Here is a 25163-nt window from a genome sequence, read left to right as displayed (position 1 = left end):
TCAAGTATTTTACCATACCTCTTGGAAAGTTCATAACAGATGTCAGTGCAGTGATTAATTTGGAAATACAGTGCTGTAGCTAAGGCTTTGTCAAATGTGTTTATCAGTAATTACAGTGGTTTGAAGGGTTTTTTTGTTGTGGTTTTGTTTTGGTTTTTTTGTTGTTTTTTTTTTTCCCAGCTCTGAACAGAAATCTGAACTCTCCTTCTTGGCTGCAGTCTCCCTACTTATGATCTTCTTTCTGGTTCAAAGAAGATGCTCCCTGGTTTCAAAAATTGCTATGGTGCTCGGGCTCCTGGGAGTCTACAGTTACCGGGCAGCTATTGGAAATGTCATATTTCCATGGCAACATGCCAGCAAAGATATTTCAAAGTAAGTTAATCAACAGGTATATAACTGTATTTCTAGAGAGGTGTTAACACTTTGGATATCAGGGGATGAGGTGGGAGGGGATGTTATGTCTAGGCTGGAATCACATTTTTGTGAATAAAACTCTATTTTGTAGGTGGCCAGCACTCAGTTTTTGTGGTATGTGCATAATTTTGAGCCCCATGAAGGGTCTTTTGACTGTGACAGATCAGAAGCCAATCAGATAAGAATTAATATGAGGAAAATCTAATGGTGATACCCTGTGTTTTTGCTACAGAGAAACTGCAAATGCACCATCTCTGCTTGTTTTAGATGGACTTGCCCCATTTGGCAGAGCATGTGCCAAGCTCATTTAGCTAATTCCTAGTTTTGAAATTCTTAGGCAGTAATTGGGAGAGTTGCTTTTCCATATCTTTCTTTTGCAGGTGAGTGTTCTGTAACGGATGGCCTTTCCAGATACAACCGCATCCTTTTTGAGGTCTAGGCTGTGCTGCACAATGCATACGAAGAATTTTTATGTGGATGTTACATTTCTTTTAGAACTAGTCTGTAACTGTAAGGAAGCTATTAGCTCTTTCACCAGTAGCTACTTTTGGAATGTAGCTAAGTGGCTTTAGTTTTCTTAGGATACTTTTTACTGTTGGATTGTACCTGGCTCTGCAGCCTCAAGTTTTTCTAAATGTCAGAGAGCTGTGGAAGACTTCCAGAGTTAGTTAGGACATTTGATGAGGAGGAAGGGGTCATGGAAGAGAAGTTGTAAAACAATTGTCTTCTAGATATAATAAACTTTCTCTTGCACTCATTTTGAATTTGATATGGATGCAAATGGTTTCTGTTGGAGCTTCTTAATCAGGGACCAGAAATTCACAAGATGTGCAGAGATGGAAAAAACGCTGCAGGAGATCTTAGGACATATAGAAGATCAGATTTGCTAACGAGGCATGTTTTATAACAAATATTTTATGTATGTATATCTAGATATATTTACACACATTCCATCTCTCCACATATTGAAGATAATTCTAGTTGTATACTAGTGTTAACATTGTGTGCTAGCTCTGCTGGATGCAAAAGTAATGGTAATCTTTACTTAGTCAGCAGGATTTGGTTCTGTGTTTGAAACGTGCCTGATTTCTGAGTGTGACCTCTAGTTTTGCTTTGTGTTTGCGTAACATCCTTGGAGAAGAATACTGTCCTTGCAAGAGGAAGAAAAATATTGCAATGTGGGACAGAACATTAATTACAGCAATTGAGCCACAAATAAAATGTGATTAGAGAAAGAAGTGGAGTACTTAAATACTAAAGGCAGAGCATTTACTGGGAAGTTGCTCATGCTATAATCAGTATATTGATCGCAATTATAACAAGAAAGATACAGGCTTTTAGTGTTATTTTGCCTTAAATAAATAGTGAATATGGTGATTTGCTTAAATTATGTCAGCCCTTTATATATCTCTTGTTATATACAGGTTTAAAAGTTACTGTCATGTTTCAAAGCTGTGTACCCTTTATTTAGATCATCTGTGTAAGCAGTTTGGTGAAAGCTGGTAGGGTTAGCAAACACAGGTTTCGACCTTTGTGTCACCATGTGTTCTGCACCTGGGGCGGGAAGTGTGGTGCAGGGCTCTTTCCAGTTGTCAGTAAGAAAGGACCAACAACAAATATGTAACAGATAGCTGTTTTAATAAGATAGAAAAAGGAATATAGGTAGTGAGTGCCTTCAGATGCTGGGAACCCTGCTTTCATGCAGCATCAGACAAACCCCAGATGAATCTTCCCATGGCAAGCTGTGGCACACGGGTCCCATCTGTTGCGAGGTTCTGCTTCCCTCACCATACCATGGTGCCTTTTATTTTGTGTGTAAAAAACCAAACCAAAACAAAAAAAAAAAACCCAAAAACCAAACCAAGAAAAAACCCCAAACAAAAAACCCCGAACCAATAACAACGAAACCCAAACAAACCGAAACAAACCCATGTGCCTACTCTTGTCAGGTCAGAATGTCATAATGCCCACCAGTGGCACGACACAGGACAGCACAGGGGTTCCAGCATTGTTCCTTGCAGCAGCTACTGAGGTTAACACGGGCTTCTTGAGGCTGAAGTACAAGGCTTAATAGAGCAGCCGTGGTTTGCCCAAGATCACTAACTCCTCAAACACATTATCTTCAGCAAGGCTCCCAATACAGCATGTCAAAAAAGATGGTAGACACATGTTAGTAGATTTCAGATGTGATGTGTTGACATAGTGATCCTAGCTCATCTTTATTAGGTAGCTATGTGATAAATAGTAAAAGCCTATTTAAAACGCCACCAGGAACAAAACCAGGACTTTCTTTTAAATGTGTCTGGAGGTATCTTTAGTGTATTCATGATATGGAATAGCTCCAGATCCAGGTGCAAGGTAGAGGTAGTTTTGTGTAATATGAGAAAAAGCTGTAGGCAGCCACTGCATTTTTCGTGCATAATGCTTTCTTCTGTAAGATGGAGGATCTTTGCTCTGAAATGCCCCTTCTCTGTACCTTTACTGAAGATAAGGTTTTTTTCTCTGAATGTGACAACTGCTGGGAGGTGGATGAGGGAGAAGATGCAATTGAAGTGTGTCCCATCTTCTATGGCTTACGCTAAGATAACCTCTAAATTAAAAAATGCAAGGAAGTCATTTGGCCTTCTGTTTTCCTCAGAGTTCTTTTAAAAAATGATAGTTTGTGCAATGAAAAAGGTAAGTATATACCATACTGACACAAAATAATTTGCTAAGAAATTGTTTTTTTTAGTTTGAATTTCCATAAACAGGTTAATTTCAGTTTTCACTTAACTCATTTAATAGTGACAAATACCCAAAGCTATTTCTTAAAGTTTTACTTTTAAGTTGCATGAATGTGTCTGAATATTTTATGGTAATAATTACATCAGAATTACCAGACATACTGAAAAAGGGCACTGGATTTCTGCATTAGCCAGAAACACAGGAACTCTCTAAACTTTACTGTTTTTTATTTTTTCCCCCTAAAGGAAGAAGCCAGTGGGCCTTACAGGGGTTTTACAAAGGCTTGCTATTTAAGGGAATAAAATAGTAAAGCCCCTTTGCATAGACCATTAGGTATGAGTTTGAACCTTTGAAAGCTAAACCACAAAACAGAGCACTGTATTCAGGTTTAGGAAGGCCACATCACTGTCATGTGCTGGTTTTGCCTTTTTTCTTGGTTCTGTGGGTGCAAAAAGAAAACTGAACATGTAAATACTGTTGCTTATTATTCCTCCTCTTGCTTTTTGGTTCTCTTTCCTGTATGTGGAAAAGAGAGATTGAATTCAAGCTCATTTGTTAGTAATTGTTTGAGAAGGAAAGTGACCTTCCAAAGACAGAAAAAAAAAATTAAAAGGAGAAATTTATTTTTAGAAATTTTGACTAGTGGTGTTTTCTGTGGTCAGCTAGTTACACTAGTTACACCAAGTGTAATCACGCTTTTAGTATTTTTAGTGTCGTGGTCTAATCCTCTATATATTATTAAGTCCAGATAACTCAAGAATCCTCACTTCTGAGTGAATCATATTAACTTTGTAGGAGACCATGTTCATTCACCACTCATGTATAAAGTGACTGGTAATCCCTAAGGATAATGTATATAAAATTATGGAGTAAGTGTGTAGATAATGTGTATTTTTATCCTTTGCATGATAAAAAAATAATTTTATAACCACAAAGTTTTTAATATGCTCGTTTAGTGAGTTCAATGGATTATTATAGCTTAGCTCACACTAACATGATCTGTGACTTTTTTTGCCCAGTAAACATAAGAATATCAGTGCATTCTGATGGATGTCTGCTTTCACTTTCTTTGTTTCTTGGGCCTTGCACTTCTAGAATAGCAGGTCACAGTTTTTAAGGTTACTGGTCCTTGTCCTTTTCAGCTTTTTGGATGAGATGCTGTGTTTTCTTCAGGAGGTGACTTTTGCTGGAAATGAAGAAGTCAATGAATTTATAAGTGCAATGAACATAGCAGTAGATGCTAATTACACTTACTACTTAAAACATTCCTTTTTCTGTACTGGGATTGCTTAGGGATTTGAAAAATGCGTACAGTTACAAGGAAGAAATGTGCTGGTATAAACTAGTGTATCTGTATATCTGTGCAGCTGTGTAAGGTGAGAAAATGTCTGAAGTGTGCAGAAGTTTCAGACAAATAAGGATCTTCAAATACTATCACAGTCTTTTTGGTTGACTAAAAGGAAACACGTTTGTATGAATGAGTTGTGAAAAATCACTGAACAGCTTAAAGGGAATAGTCATTTTTAAGTCAATTTAATGCCTGAATAAAGTTTCCATATCACTCTAAGGAGTATTTGGGGGGGAAATTCATTACGCTATAAAAATGGCATACTTATATGAATGTATTTATGGATCTAGACCTTGAATAGTAATAACATAAATTTATTTTGGTTACATTAATTGACATATAATTTAACTTTTATATTTTAGGTTAGTTTAGTTTTTAGTACAAGCAGTTTTCTTTGTTAAAGTTGATTTGGAGGTGTTGTAATTTAAGTATGAACCATTTTTAGAGATTTTGTATTTGAGAAAGCTTTCTCATTAAATTGGCCAGTAACTAGAGTTAGAATTTAACCTGTTTGGCAGAATTGCATTGGTCTTGCACCTCTCTTGAAAGACTTTTTGACCTGTGAAATAGATATTAGTAAGTAGCTCAACTTTCTCTTTTATTTATTTATTAATTTTTTTTAATTATTTTTTTTTTTAATTTCCTCTTTAGGGGGATTACTGAAGCTCGTTTTGTTTATGTCTTTGTTCTTGGCATAGTCTTCACTGGCACTAAAGATTTACTAAAGTCACAGGTTATTTCTTCAGACTCCAGTGTGAAGAGTACAGGATTATGGGAAGTATATAGTGGATTGGTTCTACTAGCAGCCCTTCTATTTAGACCTCACAATTTACCAGTCTTGGTGTTTTGTCTGCTGATACAGACAATGATGACAAAATATATCTGGAGACCTTTGAAATTTGATGCAGCACAGATTACTATCATGCACTATTGGTTTGGCCAAGCTTTCTTCTATTTTCAGGTAAGCTGAATACTCTCCCTGCTACAGGGGTGGAAGGGGGGAATAGGTTTTGAAAGCAATATTGTCTGTTGTGAGTAAAATGCCAACTAAGTCTCAGAGTGGAAGAGTTTACTGAGTTGTCAGAAGGGTTTAGTTTTTAACTGTATTATTAAGGTTTTGTTTTCAGAATCAGGGAGAGATGCATACCTTGATAACTTATCCTCAATACAGATTTCCAAAAGTGTTAAAAGTATTGGATACCTGTACCAGGGGTGATTTTGGTCTGTTAGTGGGCCTCCTAAGTACTGTTCTGGTGATAATAAATTTAAAAATTTCAGCTGAGTTGATTAATACCAGTAAAAGGCAGATGGCTTTTTGTCCCTGATTCTTGAGGCTTACAAAACCTTTGGTAGCATCACAATAGGTCTATGTACAATTTAAGATGGAAGGGAAGTTCTGTGACAAGGTAATGTCTCTTATGAGAATCATAGCTAATTGGCAATCTTATTATATCAAATGGTATCTTCTTTCCTGAGGAGCCTTACTAATTTCAGTAACGTAGTTCTCTGCATTGCAAATAAGGTTGCAATTCCGCAAAAACTTTCCTTAGCATTGAAGCTGGAGAAGTTCTTTCCACTTCTAATAATGTTAGAGACTTAGTGTAGCAGACTGTCTGTCGCGGTTTAACCCCAGCCAGCAACTAAGCACCACGCAGCCACTCACTCACTCCCCCCCCCCAGTGGGATGGGGGAGAAAATCAGGAAAAGAAGTAAAACTTGTGGGTTGAGATAAGAACGGTTTAATAGAACAGAAAAGAAGAAACTAATGATGATAATGATAACACTCATAAAATGACAACAGCAATAATAAAAGGATTGGAATGTACAAATGATGCGCAGTGCAGTTGCTCACCACCCGCTGATCGACACCCAGCTAGTCCCCGAGTGGCGATCCCCTGCCCCCCCTTCCCAGTTCTATACTAAATGGGACGTCCCATGGTATGGAATACCCTGTTGGCCACTTTGGGTCAGGTGCCCTGGCTGTGTCCTGTGCCAACTTCTTGTGCCCCTCCAGCTTTCTCGCTGGCTGGGCATCAGAAGCTGAAAAATCCTTGACTTTAGTCTAAACACTACTGAGCAACAACTGAAAACATCAGTGTTATCAACATTCTTCGCATACTGAACTCAAAACATAGCACTGTACCAGCTACTAGGAAGACAGTTAACTCTACCCCAGCTGAAACCAGGACACTGTCTTAAGAGGGCATTTGTTAAGTTGGGAATCAGGTTGTTTCTGGTTTAGGAGGATAGACTTTCTGATTTGTTGCAAAATTTCAAGGTGAGACCTGCGTTGGCTTTACTTTTGAGGCATGGCTGAGGATGTTAAAACTGTGGTCAAGTTACGGTACTTACCTGCTCAGTTGCTGATCCTGTTAGTAGTGGTTGAGGATTGGCTTGACTTTGCTCTGAGAGTGCATATAAGGATAGGGAATTGCTGATGAGGATAAGATCATCCTGATTCATCCCTTCCTACCCAGTTTTCCTGCTCAGAGGTTGTAATGATTTTCATTGAATGGCTTTCGCATGTCTTGAATGTTACTGTTCAGGCAGTCATCTCTGATTATGGCCTTCTGAGAGCAGCCCTTCGTTGGGTTGGCAAGAGGCTGAAGGCAGGGCCCTCTCAGTACTGAGGTACCAAGCAAAAGCAGCTGTCAGAAATTTAATGGTGGGTAGGCTGGCAAGAAAATCCTAATTACGGAGAAGGGACTAATAAAGAATGGTTTGAATGTTTTCATAAAGCACCCATTTTCACTGATGAATTCTTGGTACAGTTGGGTGAGAATTTCACAGAACCACCAAATCACAGGATAGTTGAGGCTGGAAGGCGCCTCTGGAGATCATTCAACCCAACCTCCCCCATCCAACGGCAGGTCAACCAGATCAGGTTGGTCTGGACTGTATCCAGTCCAATTTTAAATACCTGCAAGGATGAAGACTCTGCAGTCTCTCTGGGCAGTTGGTTCCAGTGCTTGACCACTCTAACCAGTAAAAAAGCTTTTTCTGATGTTTAAACAGAACTTCTTGTATTTCAGGCTGTGTGCATTGCTTTTCATCCTTTCGCTAGTCACTACTGAGTGACTGAGGTGGTCAGAGTCTGGCTATGTCTTCTTTACTCCCCCCCATCAGATATTTGTACACATTGTTATGATCCCACTTGAGCTTCCTCGTCTTGAGAGTAAACAGACCCAGCCCTTTCAGATAGATGTTTGTATGACAGATGCTTCGTTCCCATCACCATCTTTGTGTCACTTCAGTGGACTTTGTCCAGTACATCCATGTCTGTCTTGTGCTGGGGAGCCCAGAACTGGACCAAGGAGCCCAGATGTGATCTCACCACTGCTTTGTAGAGGGACTAGAGCATCTCCCTCAACCAGCTAGTGATGCTCTCCCTAATGCAGTCCCAGGTGCTCTTGGTCTTTGCACAAAGGGCGAATGGCTGGCTCACAGACAACGCGGTGTCCACCAGGAACAACCTATGTCCTTCTCTACCAAGCTGCTTTCCATATGGTTAGCCCCCAGCCTGACCCAGGGCATGGGTTTATTCCTCCCCAAGTGCCAGATTTGATATTTCCCTTTGCAGAACATCATGAGTTTCCTGTCAGACCATTTCTTTAGCCTGTCCAAGTGCCCCTGAGTGGCAGCAGACCCATCTACTGTATCAACCACTAGTCCCAGTTTTGTACTGTGTGCAGACTTGCTGAGGGGGCACTCTGTCCCATCGTCCAGGTCATTAATGAAGATGTCAAACAGTATTGGCCCCAGTGCCAAGTCCTGGGGCTGATCCTTAATGACTGACCTCCAGGTGGACTTTGTGCTGCTGATCGCAACTGTGTGACGCTGGTAGCTGGGCCAGTTTTTAGTCCACCTCATTGTCTACTTTTGTAGCTTGGACTGCATCAGTTTGCCTGTGAGGATGTTACGGGAGAAGCTGTTAAAAGCCTCCTTGTGAGGTGAAAGTGCATTAGATACATATAGCCCATGTATCTCTGGCCAATATGGTGTGATGGAATAGAAAGTAAGGACTTCCTGAAATAATATCTTTGCTGTGGAAGTGTAATTGGGCAGGTTAAATTTTGTGTCTTCTCTGATCTGAGTGCTGCAAAAAATTGGGGAATAACTTTTCTGGAAGAATTTCCATGAACTTTGGAAAATGTGTTTAGCTGCTTCAGAAATAAGCTATCATGCCAAAGGTTTTTTTCTATACCAATAAAAATGTATTTGTTCAAGACCAGTAAAAGCTAACAGATCTAAGAGCATGTGTTGGGGTTTTTTAGTGGTTTTTTACTGGTGTTAGTGGGAACATAGAAATGTGTTTTAAGATTTTTCTTTTTCTTTTTAATAACTTATATTTTGCACTTTCAATTACCCTTGCAATTGAGGAGTTTTTTGGTTTTTAGAAGACTGGAAGAAGTGATTTCCATTTTAATTGGCCGCACATTGTGCTGTTGGATATCCTGCATTTTCAGGTCATCCACCTAGGCCCCATCACCCCGCTGGCAATTCTGATATTTCTTCTAGATGTGTTTCCTTTGGAAATAATAACTTCCAAAAAGATACAGATTTCAGCAAACTTGAGGATATTTTAAAAATTAGCTCTGACAAGGGAGTCTCTTGCACATAGAAATGCTGCTGAATCACAGCATCTGAAGCTCAGAAAGGAGAAATTCTCCATTGCTTCATTGTGAGCCAGATTGCTTGACTGGTCATCTCCTGTCACTCTAAGATCTGGAGAATGAAGGGTGATAGTTACTTATCAAAATTTCTGGTAGAAGCAGACCAAAGTTTTTTTTCCCTCATGTTGTTTCCCATGCTGTTTATTACCAAGTCCAAGATACAAAGAAGAGTAGATCCAGATAAAGAGCTGCCTTTTTTTGTCCCATCACATGTCTGTAAACTTCAGCTTTGAAGAGATTCTTCTGAATTTAGCAACGGCTTAGAAAAAATTTTGACAAATTCTTTCTTTAGCAAGGGGCCTCTTAAAAAAAAAGTATCAATTTCAGAAGAACTTGCCAACAGTATTTTGCAAATTTTTTTGGCTGTCTACTTGGAAAACCAAGGTGTGCGCCTATTCAGCATGCCCAAGACAGAATAAAATGACAAATTAATTGTAATAGAACAGGAGAGAGTTTAGAAAGAACAGTTTTGATTGTGGCCTATTTCTCTATTTTCTCTATTTATCTCTATTTCTTTATTTTTTTCTATTTTCAAAACATCCTAGAGATGTTTCAAAAATAGAGAAATCAATTCTGATAAGGGAAAAAGTGCTTTTAAGAGTCAAGACAGATAGAATTTTTTTCCACCCCCCACTCCTTAGAGAGCAAGTTTTTCGTTCTCTTTTAAAAATGCTGTAAGTACATTTACATTAGATGCCCTTTCTAGGATGGAGATTAAGAGTTTGACCAAAATACCACTCTTCAGATGTTAGCTTTGTTGTTTTACTCTCTGATGAAAAAACTGTTCTGCAGGTATGGAAGAGAACAAATTGAATCATACAAGGCTAAGAGGGGTTTTTGTTTTCCCTTCTCAGTTGAAAGCAATTATCTGATGTGCAAAATATTAGTGTAGAGAAGTAGAATGGTTGAGCTGGTAGCTCATAAAATTACAGAGGCTACAAAGGTCCCTCAAAATCTAATTAACGTTCTCTCTTCAATTGCTAAATTTCTCCCAATTTGTTCTGAGAATAGATTTTCCTGTCTGGGACTGTAGATCCCAGGATGGAAGAAACTTCTTCCAGAAATTATGTTTAATTTCATGCTTTTTGTATGTAGGTTTCCTCAGTATGTAGCATTCTGATCTGTACTAGCAGGGAAAATTAAAAATCTGACAACCTACAACCCCCACTTCTTCATTAACTATTTTTCTTGGATATATTTAAGTTTCTCCTTCCCTTTCCTTTGAGTTCAGAGTCTAGAGCACAAATGACTTGTTGTAAGGGAAAAACTGCTCAGTTTGTGTAGCTTAAAATCAGGATTGAAGTGTTTTGTTAGTGACACCTAATTAACTGGCAATCATATATTAATGGCACTTAATTAACTGGCAGTCACTGAACTATAGATGCAGGTTCCATATCAGATATACAACAGATGAACACTCACCAATTTCTATGCCATTTTGTACACCTGATTTGAAAAAGATCTAGCCCCGACCCCTACACTGGGACCCCCCCTCTCCCAAACACATAGAAGTTAACCTCCCCTTCAGGTGTGTTACAAACACTCTCTTCTCATGGCAATGCGGGTTCCCCTGTTTACTCACACCTTTTGTGACAGATGCAGGCACTCAATCTTTAAGTGTTTATGTATATCTCAAGAGTACCATAGGCAAGTGACCTCAGGAGAAACCATAGATGATTTTGTGTGGTTATGTACACTTTCCAGCTCTTCTTACCTGAGTGATGGAAGGTGGAACTCTGAAAGTACCCATACTTTTCATGATGTAGTTTTCTGGTTTAGTAACAGATTTTAATTGTCTGAATAACCCATTTAATCTTTTTCCTTTACCCTGTGGGAAAAACAAGGTCTTTGCCTGGTGACAGCTTTCAGATCCTCTTGTTACTTCCAACGTCTTCCAGCGAAGTTACACCATTCTTACTAAGTAAAGTGCAGGTGTCCCAGATTTAGCAGCTACCTGTCTTCGCCATGACTATCAACATTGAGGTCACATTTTGGCTGACTTAGGGAAGGGTTGTATTTCAGACAGTATGTTACATTTATTCTTAAATACTGAATAAACTTTAAGGAAGTACAGCTGGGCTGTTTCTGCTGGAGAAGTCCATCAAGTTCTCAACTTCAATATTGACCTTTGTTCAGCCTGCCTTGGTACCAGCTAGTCACTTGTTTACTACCTCTGGAATGAGCAATATATATGCCTCAGTGCTAGGGGGGAGATGTGAAGGAAGCACAACTGTATTATTAGGCATGATGTGCACTGCTGGCATAGATGTAAATGTATTCCCTGACTGACTTTCCTCAAGTTTTGTGGTTACTAGAGCTACCACTATTAAACTGGCTGGATTCAGAGTGGTGCTAGGTTTTTAATTTCTAGGCAGGCATAAAGATCTAATGTAGCATACAAAAATAATAGCAGGTTTATGGTTGAAATACAGACTTTGAAAAACACTGAAATTTGTTGTTGATGTAGATCAGATTGGATACTAAATTTAAACCATGCTAGCTAAATGAGGCAGGAGAAGAGGAATATAAACTAAATATAAAACCCTTTCATCTGGAAATAGGAGAGGGATTTGGAGAACTACTTTTTGCACGTCCTGGTGTGATTATGAGGAGAATGAGACTTCTTGCCCATGTTGCTGAACCTTTATTAAATCTTGGTAGGCAAGAGGGTATGTAATGGAAAAGCAGTAACTCTGTCTCGCTAAGTGTGGAATGTAAGTGATGGCCTTTTGAATATGTTAGTAAAAATAGCCTTGTTCAGGATAGCATATTTAATGAATGAGGCAGTGTTCTTTTGAAAAAAATTTTGTACGGTCCTTAAAGACTTTATGGAAGCATAGCTGCGAAAATCCTAAGTGTACAGAGTAAGCAAGGTTCATAGGAACAGATACTATTTTTCATTATTCAGTTGGTATAGTTGATAAAAGTGGGGGGAAAAAATTAAGTGCCTGGGTGTGGAAGCTAATATTTTGATCTTAAGTAGAAGTAGAAAAAAACCCAAATTAAGTATGGGTTGAAAACAAATGCCTTGAGCTTACACTTGGTTTTGCATTCTGCACTTTATCTGTGCCAGGGCCCTGAGCGCATCTCCTGTCTAGGAGTTTAGTTTAGCAGAATTCAAGGTTATCTCCTTCACTGAGAGGAGCTGTTGGGAGAAAACTGTATTATTAGGCATGGCCTTAGAAGGAGAGGCCTGGCCCTCCTTTCCTTTGGGAGCTGCTTTTAATCTGATGCTTTACTGCCTGTGCTGTGTCACACCTGTGTAAGCAGGTATGTCTGTTCCTGTCTCGTACCTTCTTGATCCTGATCTGGACCTAGACCTGGTGGCTGGGCTTCCTGGCTAATCTTGGACCTGCCTTGTCACTGCAGACTTGCTGTGTGATCCCTGGACTGCGTCTGGCCCTAATCACTGTCTCTGGATCCAGGCCTGACCTGGACATGCCACTGAGCATTCCCAGTCCTCCTGACTTACTGCTCTCACCTGCCTTGTTTTCACGCTCATTTCCCAGCTTACCTTCCCTTGCAGAACCAGCTGGCCCTTGCTGCTCTCTGACAATGTGTACCAAGAAAGCAAATTTATTAAACAGTTGTAACTTACATGGGAATACTACACATTAACTCATTTTTCCAGCCCTTCAGCAAGATTTTTGTGAATAGCAAGCAGTGGAAAAGGTTGCTTACACAGGCTGAACAGTCTTTATGCTTGGAGGTTTTCAGAGCCTGGCTGGATAAAATCCTCTATTATTTATGTGGAGCTGGGTGAAACTACATAGTTTTTTTAGTCTTGTTTTAGTAGTTAGCATCTTTGCTTTATTTATTGCTTTGTGTAAACCAATGAGGAGAAGCAAAGTTAAAAATACTCCAGTGTTGTCAAACAGATATGAAATTAATACATTTAGTCAGAACACTACTTATTTGTTAAGATATTATTGCAAGCTTGAGAACCTCTTACTGAATTTTTCAACAAGCTTGAATGATTGATTGTTTTCTCCTAAGCTCTGAGTTGTCCACGTCTCATAACTTATCAGTCATTTCCCAGAAGTATACTATATCATTGCTACTTGCCCTTCAGATGTGGCGAGAACAGAAATAAGTATCTTGGTTGTTTTTCTTAACTATAGCAGCTCCTAAAAAATTTATGTTGCTGTAAATATTTCTTAAAACATTTTAGTTACATTGAATGAAAGCTCATAAATGAACAAAAATTCCATGTATTTATTTATTGGTCTTTTGGTTTTTTGTTCCCATCCTTAGAGCAGTCTGTCTGCAGGAGAGGAGAAAGAAAATACAGTCTCAAAACCTTTAAGACTTGTTTATACTTTCTGGTATTTTTTATCACTGGAGGAGAACAGAATAGGTTTGTACATTTTCAGAATCATTTGTATCTAATTCGTCTTGCCTTTAGGTAGAGAGATGGACTGAGTGACATTTTAAAGTGGCTTATGGCTTTTTCTTGTTATGATTTAAAAGCATAGTAGGATAATTTATGTTGGAGGGGACCTCAAAGGCCCACAGTTCAACCCCATTCTCAGAGCAGTATCAGCTGTGAGTTCAGACCAAGTTGCTCAGGGTCTTGAAACCTTCGAAGACGGAGGCAGGAGAACCTTTCTGGCCAACCTTTTCCAATGACTTTATTTTTTCACCTTAAATTATTTGCTTCAGATAATTAAAGTAAATTCCTCATTCTATGCTTGTTTATAGAATTCCAGTTACTAGAAAGGCATACAATTGTGTGAAGGGCTCAGTGGAAGTGCGGTAACAGTCTGCTGCGTTAAACCAGTCGTTAAACAAGCCAGAAGCATGTCAGTTTTGTCTTGCACTTCGGTACTTCTCAGGTCAGCGAGAGTCATTGAGATACTGCAGGTAATAGCTCATATTCAGTGAGTGATGTGGTATCTGAAAAGTTTTCAGAAAAATCATTGCAGCTTTGAAGAGGGTTTTAGATTGTTTTCATTACTGTCTATGGAGGGATTCTCCTCTGTTACTGTAGCAAATATGCTGGGTAGTTTCTCTAGCCAGTCTTCTTATATTTGTGCTTCGTTGATCTCATGACGGATTATCATGGAATGCTTTTATGCAATAGTGCATTGTCTTCTGTCACTTTCTACCCTTACCGCAATAAGCTATTGCACTGTTTGAAATACTTGGGTGATACTTTAAAATAAAACCAAACACTCTGAATTGTCAGTTATTTATGTATTGTGTGAAGTATTAGAAGTCATAAGTTACTAAAATTCAGTTCAAATATATGAATTAGTCTTGGAGAAAGATATCTAATGTGAAGAAAAAATGCTTCCTACTGCTCAGCAGGGCTCTTCCAGTAGTAGCTGTGGAGCCATCCATGAGGCTCAGCAGATTCCTGGTGAGAGTAGGGTGTTTGGTTGGAGTTGTAAGTGTGTGGATCCGAGTGTGTGCATCCTTGCTCTCCTTGTTCTACAGCTGCATCACTTTAAACAAAGTCAAAGACTGGTGGAGTGAGCCCTGTGTGAAAGGAACCACAGGGAGTTGGGGAGAAGGTGGAAAGCAGTGTTCCTTCCTCCTGTTTCCTTCTTCTGCCCTCACTACCTTCCAGAGGAGAGCAGACCTTTTTGCCCTGTTGTGCAGGACCAGTGACATGCACTCCCAGGTGCTGCATTTATTCTTGCTCCTTCTCACATGCAGTGGGATGAGGAGTGGCCCTGAGGTGCCAAGAATCAACCATGTGTATGTGCAGGTGGAGCAGTGTGAAGAGACCTTTCAGCTCTTCATGAGATAGAGCAGGATTGCCTGATGTCTCAGCTTTTCTACTCTGTGCGCATCATACAGAGGAGAAGGAGGGGAGAGAAAATAAGTAGATGTGGTGGGGAAAAGACCTGTTGCTGTGGGCAGGGATTGTGGGAAAAGAGAGCAGGTTCTCTCCCTACCTGTCCCTGTCAAACTTTTGCTTGTTGAGGAGCAGCACCTTGCCCTGCTCTCCAAGTGCTGCACCTGACCCATCTGTTCTTGCCATGTCCTCAGTCTGTAGCCCTTAAACCTGAGGAGCCTTGTTTTACAGCTTTCTTTTCCAGTCTCATCTTACAGGGTCTAGGGCACATATACTCTTTTTCTTTAGCTGCTTGTCATTAGTTATTCTTTGCTCTGCTCCTGTCATTGCTGAACATTATGCTAAATGCATAACAATAACTTATTACACTGGTGCAGCGTAAGAGTAATTTACTACAGTGGTGCATGGTGAAGGTCAAAAGGAGGAAGACTGACAGTCATAAGTCAAGATTTTTCTCCTGTATGATGTCTTGGTAAAATCCATACCTTACTGCCCTCTTACAGATTCAGACTCCCCTTACATTGTGGGGATATCTTCATGGTAGGATTCATGGGGGATAATGAGCTCTGAATGGTTCTGTCAACAAGGATGGCTTTTTTTTCTTTAGATTTTAGAGCTGTTTCAGGAACAGGGTTTTTGCTGTCCCTGGTGCCTAGTTACTTATGTATGTGAAAATGCTACCTATTTTTCATGCTTCCCTGTGTGCTCTGGATTTTGTAAGCAACCCAGACATGTATTTGATGATAGCTCTTCCTTGCTGGGGTAACTTGTGGTTCAAGAAGACTGCAGTCACTAAGGTGAGAGGAGATCAGGTTGGAGGGAAAGGGGTAGCCGCCATTCCTCGTACGCTCTGCTGGGACTGGGTCTGAGGCTGTCGGTGGTGACAGCCCTTGCATTTGGATTGTTCTGGGATTCTGTAGGGAGGAAAGAAGAATTTGATGACTGTTAGAATACCAGTGCAGTAGAAACCAATCAGCTTCTCCAGGTACTGTAAGAATATCCACGAGCTTTTGCACTAATTTGAGGAAACCTATGTGATGTGCCAAGCTAATCACAGTGTGTGTTTGCTGCTTTAGATATTTGAGTAAAGTTAAATACTTGGGCATTTCCAGTGGAAAATACTTCCTTGAATTTTATATTATCCCTTGTTATTTGGTGGTCTTAGTCACTGAAAAAGAAAACTAGGTAAAACGTAGAAGTCTTTGACAGCTCTTGATACTTTCACTGCTGTGTGTTCCTTGTGGTTTTCTCTTTCTAGGCTTTAAATGCCTTTTATTGATGATTCAGGCTATCTAGGCTGACTTATGGTCTATTTCAATGCAATCTATTGTGGTATAGAGACGTGGGAAGCAGAAACATCTCTGAATTTGCCTGTCTTAATCTGGTTACAGGCAACAACTTGTGTTGTGGGGCAGGCAGGTGGGCGTTGTAGTGTTCTACTACAGCTCTAAATTAGTGCCCTGTTGTCTCTATGGGCAAGAAGTATTTATTTCCTGGTGTAATTTAAGGCAACAGGCCTAAAATCTTGGGTTTGAACCATGTATGATGAAAAATGCGTTTTTTTCATTATCGTGACTGAAATCAGCAACTATAGCTGCTTGCTTTAAACTCTTTTTGATGTAATGTATTAAACAACAGGCTTGTTAATTTGCAGAAGAAATAAGACAAGCAAAAGATCATGCTGTTCATGCCTTCATTAGTCTGTAAATGCTAAACAGAAGCTCTTGTTTGGTAAGCTGCTTTATTGAAATTCCGATGTAAAGAATATGGCTGTACTGTAAAGTGGCTTAAAGAGTAACTTCTTCAATGGGTGCAATAATTAATATTATTCTAATGTATTCTAAATGTTTCCTTGGAGATATTTTAATCTTTACTTTTTTATTCCTATTTTCAGGGAAATTCAAATGGCATTGCTACTGTGGATGTTTCAGCAGGTTTTGTGGGACTAGAAAGCTATGTGGAGATACCAGCTATCTTCCTTACAGCATTTGCAACATACGCAGGACCTTTGCTTTGGGCCATTCATCTGCTGTGCTACTTGAGTTCTGAAGTTAGCAGGTAATCATATTTTGAACTAAAGTAATGTTCCTCTATGTGCTGCAGATATAAATACCATCCATATAGTGTGTACCTTTTCAAACAAAAGTTTTGTTCACATAATTTTTTTCCATGGAAGTTAGTTTTCTATTAGGAAAATGCGTGTTCTTTTTTTGGTATGAGTTTGTATCACCTCACTCTTCCAGTTTCATTTTCTCTGCAGAAGTTTTGCACTGGGAATATATGTGTATGTTTTACTAATTTTTTTTTTCTTAATGAGTTCTCAGTTTGCTGTGCTAAATTACTTAAGATTTTATTACTTTTCGTTGTAACAGCATGTGCTGCCTAAAAACATTCTTCTTGGAACCTATTAAGTAGGACATCTGAGAAGCACTTTTTAAAGTAATAGAATAGAATTCAAACTTAACTAACTTGCTGTTCTTTGAATGTCTGTCCTTGTTTTGCATAGTGACATACAACAATTTATAAATAAAACAGATTTATTTTATTGTATGTTACTGGTTATTGCAGTCATTTGTAACTAAAATATTGGTACTTTGGGGTATCTTGTGTAGCGGATGGATTAATGTAAAATGAATTAGTGCGTTTGGAATTTTAAGACGACAGTTGGAAAATGCTTATGTAATGTTGAGTGTGCATGTAAAATCCAATGGGACTCTCTAATATTGCATTTAGCTCATCATCCGGGGCATTCAAACTGAGAGATGCAGTATGTTAAAATAGAGAGAAGCGTTGTAAATTCCCTATAGTATAATATTAGTGCACAGATGCAAAAACTTGATATATTTTCACAGAAATAACATTTGACAGTGACTAAATTCTTACCATCCCAGAGTCTTTTCTCTGTTATCATGGAATATAAATGTACTTTTTTTCTTTTTTTTTTAAAACGGGGAGCAAAATGTTACAGCAGGCTTGGCAGGTAGGATTTTAGACAGTATTTAGTTTATCACAACTCTTTGCCTTATGCATTGTCATCCTCTGTAAACCTCTGACTTCCCTTTATCTACAGAGTGTCATCAGGTCTCATCTTGTCAGTGCTTTTTGTTTTCTGGCTTCTCTTCTCGTTTCTCTTCTCGTTTCGCTTGTTTGTTTTGGGCTATACCTACACTGTGAACTTGTGTTGGCATGTGTGTGTTCATCAAAGGTGTAAGGAGATGGGATCCCCAGCTGACCAAGCTGTGTAGACTAGTGGAGGTTTCTGAACCAGGAAGGACCTGTTCTAACAGGCTAAATTCCTGCACAGTCATTTTGTCCATTGTGCTGTATTAACAGGTACCTTTAGCAGGTAGATTTATTATTCACCTTATTCACTGATTAGCCTGTCTGCCATATTGCTCTCTAAAGATGTCTAGCTCTCTGCTTTATAATGCACTCCTTAGTGTAGATTGAGACTCAGTGTAGAACATAACCTCTTAGTCTAAGGCCAGCTACCTTGAAGTCATCTTTGGTCGTATTGATACTGTCAAAGTACTGGTCTTTATGTATAATGCCTCTGAAAACCAGCCTTTTCTGTGTTCATTCTGATATTTTTTTGCTTCAGGAGAAGTAGATGTAGAATACACTAATTATTGATGTCTGGATTTGTATAACCACAGAAACCCCTTTCTTGAATTTTCCTTAGTACCTGGTGTCTTCACACCAAACTCAGTTTTAACTCTGTGTTTCTAATGCTCCTCAGCTTAGCTTTATTTACTGCTTTGCTCCTTCAGTACATCTTCCCAGATTCCAAGCTCTTCAAGTTTTCTCCATTCTTTCAACTCTCTTTAAAAAGAGTTACCATGTACATATAAAAAGCCCCACCTCTTGTCTTCTAGTACATGTGACCCCTGACCCTGGGTATTACTTACCTTCTATTAATCTACTGTTTTTCCCAATTACTTTATAACTCTGCGATGCTTTGTTTAAAATAGTGCTAGATGGTTTCACTGGTCACATCCATGTTCTTGTGTTGTTGTGGTTTTTTAGCAGTCCCACTTTCCATTCTTCATTATTATACTGTAGGTGCTTTGGAACTGGAGCCTTTTGCTTGTGCTTGGAGGACTCCAAGCACAGCGGAGTAAACCACCTCAGTGCCCTTGTCTGGGGAGGGAGAGGGAAAGAAAAAGAGCTCCTGTAATGTTTTTAAAGAGCTGAAGTTTTAATGTTGTTTAAACCCTAGACTGCAGACTGTGATGAACGCTAACATACAATGAAGAGAAAATGATACCATATAGCATGTTTTTTGAAAGCTTTTCTATCAAAATAATAAAAAACTTTCAGTAACAAAATCTTTGAGAACCTATACTTGTTTAGTATTGTTTCAAATAATGTGCCTCTGTAGTAGTGTTGGTTGTTGTTCTGATGTTTTCTTGGTTGAATTTTTGCAGATTAAAAGCTCAGCTAGTAGTGTTGCCAGGTACAGTGCTGGTTTAAACTGCTCTCAAGTGGGTAGCTGTGACCTGTAATACCCACATCACTTATGTAAGTAGATTCCATCAAGCAGCTTGTGTCTGTAGCCATTTTAAGGTTCATTTGGGTCAACTGGTAAGGTGGTTTGTTCTATGAAACAGTACATAACTCTGGACTGGAATCTCTGTAGCTGCTGGGACTTGTTTAAATTGGTATGTTATGGTGCTTGGAACTTGGTCTGTATGCTTTTTATTTTACTCTTGTGTTTTGCTGTTGCTGGCCAAATGATTGTTTCATTACTTTGTCGTTATTCCTTGGAGCCAAATCTGAAACTGCAGAAGGCAGAAGTTCAGCTGCTTCATGTGTTTTCTTAAATGTATGGGAGACTGACCTTTTAAAAAAACTGCTGGATGCTTTAGAATGTTCTTTATAAAGGCTTCTTATCAACTGTTTTATAAGCAATATGCCTTGGTTAGTGAAACTCAAACCCTTTCCTTTTTTTATGTGGTCCTGAGTACAAGATGAAGGTCCTTTCCCCACTTCCTCCAGATAGGAAGGTCTGAAAGAATCCAACTGCCCTGCTTTTTTTGGCGTATGTTGAGTGGGTCCTGTTAGATTGCCACAGGACATTGTCAGGATTCCTGACGCATCCTGGTACAGTCTTAGCTGAATGGATGTGCCCAGAACTGCTTAGCAGTGCCATTCTTAGCAAAGTCCCTAGCATCCTGCAGCCTGTTTAGAGCTGTTGCATCTGAGGAAGTTGACCTCGACAGGGAGGCCTGACTTCAGTGCTAACTATCTTTGTTTATTCCAGCCACTTAGCAGAGCCCATGTAATTTATAGCTGCATCAGTTGGGCTGGCTTACCAGAGCTTCTTGCTGGAGTTCTTAGAAGCTGAGCTCCACTGAGGCATCACTTCCTAGGGGCAAGTACACATGCATACCCTTCCCTCTCTCTGCACTTTGCATTTATGAAATCACAGAATACTTGAGTCTGGAGTCCAACCCTCCTGTCCAAAGGAGGGTCAACCAGAGCAGGTTCCTCAGGGCCACATCTAGTTGGTTTTTGAGTATCTCGAAGGATGGACACTCCAGGGTCTCCTTAGGCAAACTGTTCCAGTGTATGAGAACCCTTGCAGTAAAACAGTTGTTTTCTGATGTTTAAGGGGAGTTCGTTGTATTTCAGTTTGTGTCCATTGCCTTTCATCCTTTCACTGGGCACCACTGAAAAGAGTCTGAGTACAACTTCCTTACTTCTGCCCATCACATATTTATGAACATTGGTGACATGCCTGCTGAGCCTTCTCTACTCAAGGCTAAACAATCCCAGCTGCCTCAGCCTCTCATTTTATGTCAGATGCTTCAATCCCTTCATAATTTTTGTGACCTTTCAGTTGACTTGCTCTAGTACATCCATGTCTGTCTTGTACTGGGGAGCCCAGAACTGGATCCAGAGCCCCAGATGTGATCTCAGCACTGCTCAGCAGAGAGGAAAGATCACCTTTTTAATCTGCTGGCTCTACTTTTCCCACTACAGCCCTGGGTTGGCTCAAGGGAACATTGCTTGCTCACGTTCAACTTGTTGTCCACCAGGAACAACCTATGTCCTTCTCTGCCAAGCTGTTTTCCAGATGGTCAGCCCCAAGCCTGTCCTGGTGCATGGGTTTATTCTTCCCCAGGTGCAGGATTTGGCATCTCCCTTTGTTAAACATTGCGAGTTTCTTGTCAGCCCATTTCCTGAGCCTGTCGAGGTGCCTCTGAGTGGCAGCAGACCCATGTACTGTATCAACCACTCCTCCCAGTTTTGTATTGTGTGCAGATGTGCTGAGGGGGCACTCTGTGCTGTTGTCCAGGTCATTAATGAAGATGTTAAAGAAGTATCAGCCCCAGTGTCAAGCCCTGGGGTTGATCACTAGTGACTGGCCTCCAGGTGGACTTTGTGCTGCTGATCACAACCCTGTGAGCCTGGCATCTGAGCACTTCTCAGTCCTCCCCACTGTCCACATTCCTAGCGGACAGTTCCTCCTGGACTGCATCCGTTTACCTGTGAGGATGTTATGGGAGACTGTGTTAAAGGCCTCCTTGTGAGGTGAAGGTGCATTAGATACATATAGCCCACGTATCTTTGGCTGATATGGGAAAAGGGAATAGAAGATAAGGAGGTTTTGAAATAACACATTTGCAGTGGAAATGTAGCTGGAACTCCTTAAACAATTTGCTTCCATCTGATCAAGAATGTGGAACTATAAAATATTCTCATATGGAAAGGTAGATATGTTTCTAAAATAATTAAGTGGCTTGTGATAGACAGTAACATGGATATTACTGCCGCTTTTAGTCCTTCAGGGTCTCCTAAAGAAACTTGGCAGCTTAAATATGATGGGATTTTCACAGACAGAAATAGTAAAAAGTACTCTTTGGCTTCGGTTTCCATGGAAACTATGCAATAACTCTTGAAACTATTTTTGAGACAGGGCATACTGATTAAACTGATGCCTGAACTTAACCAAGTATTCTCTGTGTGATTTGCATAAATTCCAGCGAGCACCTGATTCATGTAAAGGGTAGTTTTTACAGTGAGCGCTCTATTGCTCTGATCTGAAGCAGAACTTTGGATTTTGGGATCCTTATGACTGGGAAAGGGGCCATGTTGTTGGATAGTCTGACCTATATTGTATGACATCACTGTGCAGTACACTCCAGATGGCTTCAGTTTTCAAGCTCCTACCCAAACAAAATTGTTATGTGGGTGACGTTCACAGTGTTGTGTAATTACCACTCTTCAGCTAGGCATCGTGATAGTTTTCAGATTACTTCCACATTGGAAACTGTGTTTTAATAGGTTTAATGAGTAATGTATCAGGGTGAACTGGTGGATGTTTCCTAGCATTAGAAGGTTGCATACTTATTGGCTTTTCTTCCTTAGTGATCAAAAGTTATAACAGTGCTTTTATGTTAGCAGATGGCTTTCAGGTATTGAAAATGGAAGTTATGGCCAACGTGAGGGTGTTATAGTTGCAAAACTTTTAATGTTATGCCATGACTTTGTCAATGTAGAATGCCGGCACAGCAAACTTAAGTTTTGCTGTGAATTCTTTTATAATGCTGATCTAAACAGAATTAGGAAGGCATGCTAGCTAAAGGAATTTCAGCAGTTAACATCAGTTTTTGCCATCTTCAACCTAATGTGTTTGATTCATTGAGTTCCCCATTCACAATCCCTGTTAATACATTAATCCTTTTTCCTTCTGACATAAACTGGACATGCAGTGAGTGTTTCAATATAACTTTTTTGGGTTTTTTTGAGTCCCAGGTAGAAAGTGCAGCCCTCCTTAAAGATGAAGGAACAATCCAAACATTTTTCTCTGAACCCTTCAGTATTTTACATAAATAGTTTTTAATTCTTATGGTTTCACTCCATTCTCTCTTCCTTAGGTTAATTAAAGCTGAAAAAATGTTTGCAACTAAAAATATACTGCTGCTGTGCTCTCTAGAATGCTAATACTTGTTACCTATTGTGTTTGTCAGCAGTCCTGTTCTCTAAATAAAAAAATTAATAAAATGTATAGAAGAAGGTATCTACTTTCATTGATGTGCATGGAAATCTGGAATTGATTTTATAAAATTGGAATGGGGTTTTATTGCCACAAGCTGGAAGAGTATTTTACTCACTTGGGTATCTCCTGACATGCTGTCATTGCAGTGATGGCTGGAGATTTCTTTTAGACATCATTAGTGCTCTGTGATGGATACCTCTTCATTCATTCCTTCGCCATGCTGGTGAGACACTGACTTTTCCTATGAGGTTTCCTTCAGGCAGCCATGGCTTTTATTATTGAAAAGTATTTTCTTAGTAGTGAAAAGTGATCCAGCAAAATAGGGTTGCCTGCAGTTGCCTCTATGTTATAAAAAAATGACAAGTTGTTTCAAAGCCATTTGCAAAATAAATGTCATCGTCTTGCTCCATGGACCAGCTATGCAGCTGTGTTTTAGGAGCTGAAACACTTTCTATGTAGGTGTTAAGGAAAGTTCTGTGCACAGAATTTATAAATACATAGACGTGGGGTGGGTTAGGTTTTTTTTGCTTTGTGTAGATAGAAGTAAGCATCTGAACAGATTTGGATTATGATCTAATTTTTGGTAGAGTTGGCATATGTAACATGAGGTTTGTTTTGTAGTAATGACTGATGACACTAATTGAGAACCTGTGGTCCAGTGTGCTAGCTACTGCCCAAATGCATTGTAGAGTTCGCCACACAGCTTTTAAATAGTCTTATTGATGCTGTGTACTGCCATTGCTATGAGATTTTTCTCACTGACGGAACTGCTGGCTTAGGTAGAGACCACTTTAAGTAAGCATGTCACGTAAAAATTAAAAAGCATAAGTGGTCTATCACTTTTTCTTTGTGGGTAATCTTGAATTGAAAGGAAAGAGTTCTGAAATTGTTTTTTATTTCTGCCCAAGCTCTAATTTGAGGTTTTTATGGTTGCATTGTCTTCCTCCTCTTGCTCTTCTGGTGTTCATCTGACTTATGGAAGTATGCTCAGAAGCAAATAGCTGATTTGACTGCACAGCCTTCCAGTTCTCAGTGTATCTGTAGAGCTACAAGCTTCTTACTCTACCTAGAGTGCAGGTGTGCAGTATCAGTTTGCTGTACAAAAGGGTGTAGGATTTGACATTTATTCTTGTTTGGAACCTCTGCATTGTGAGACAATATTTTTCTGCAATCCTGTATGGATAGATTTACAAATGCTGGTTACACAAAAGAGTTCATTAAATTTAATACACACATAAGCTTATTGAATCTGTTAGGAGAATCAACGTTAATGACATTGGGCATGAGTAGCCTAGGGGACATCAATTTCAGGCAGAAATTTGGGGATCCAATGGTAAGCAACCAGAATTTCTTCAAAGAATAATGACAATCAAGACAGGATATGCTAGCAGGACTCTAGAAAGACTTGAAAAGCCTCTGAAAATATGAAAAAAATAATGAAAGGAAGGTTGGTTAAGTTTTGTGTCTGTAAATAAACTTCTGGTAGTCCTTCCTATTGCTACTGAACCACAGCCATAGGAACTTAACAGAGGAAAGCTAACTTGCATCAGAGTTGCAGGATAGCAAGTGGTCATGTGGCATGTTAGTTTCAAAAATCATAGGCACTGGGGTGCAATAAAAGGAATTTTAGTGAATTCTGATGAAAGGGATTAGGTTTGTCTATACTGACATCTAAGTTAGTGTGGACATTGATTAGTCCACACAGCTGTTAGTAGGGGAATGACCCTGAAGCTTGGTGCTGCTCTAAAATGAAATTACACTTTCCTGTGTGCTTCCCCTCTCTCTCTGACTCACTGTCCCTCATTCTTTCTTGCTTGCTATCCCTCTCTCTCACTCGCTTGGTATCATTCTCTACCTTGCTCAGTATCCTCCCCATTCCTCTCTTTCTTCTGCTATTCCCTCACACACACCTCACACCCCACACCCCAGCTTCCCTTCTCTCTTGGACACACTTTACACTTCTTTGATGTGCTTTGCCTCTCACATGCATGTGCTTTGCCTCTCTCCCTCTCACACTTGCCTCCTTTCTTATGCGCTTTCTGTCTTGTCACAAAAATTTGCAACTGACCCATGCCAACTGAGGAGAGAGGTGAGGAGGCAAAGTATAGAATTACATGAGTAAATATTTATTCATGTGCATGACGTGTCCCAGCCAAACTGGGGCACCCTGAACGTGGTTTTACACAGGGTTCTTAT

At 39.6% G+C, this 25163-nt stretch overlaps 1 protein-coding gene across 9 annotated transcripts in view; it reads left to right on the top strand.

The window, feature by feature from the left end:
- PIGG (phosphatidylinositol glycan anchor biosynthesis class G) overlaps positions 1-25163 on the top strand; it is a 101803-nt gene that overhangs the window by 37012 nt on the left and 39628 nt on the right. For 4 of the 9 annotated variants that reach the window (XM_052776138.1, XM_052776137.1, XM_052776136.1 and 1 more), the window contains exons 10-12: positions 181-372; positions 5138-5447; positions 16857-17020. In XM_052776138.1, coding sequence (XP_052632098.1) covers positions 181-372; positions 5138-5447; positions 16857-17020 — 666 coding nt within the window. Of the gene's footprint in view, positions 1-180; positions 373-794; positions 2237-5137; positions 5448-13413; positions 13517-16856; positions 17021-19389; positions 19518-25163 lie in introns of those variants that run through there. The other 5 variants (XM_052776142.1, XM_052776140.1, XM_052776143.1 and 2 more) reach the window with 5 other exon arrangements.

This window comes from Harpia harpyja, chromosome Z (genome assembly GCF_026419915.1).
Source record: "Harpia harpyja isolate bHarHar1 chromosome Z, bHarHar1 primary haplotype, whole genome shotgun sequence".
NCBI classification, from domain to species: domain Eukaryota; kingdom Metazoa; phylum Chordata; class Aves; order Accipitriformes; family Accipitridae; genus Harpia; species Harpia harpyja.
The sequence above is the reverse complement of the archived record's forward strand: the minus strand, read 5'-3'. Positions and strand labels throughout refer to the sequence as shown.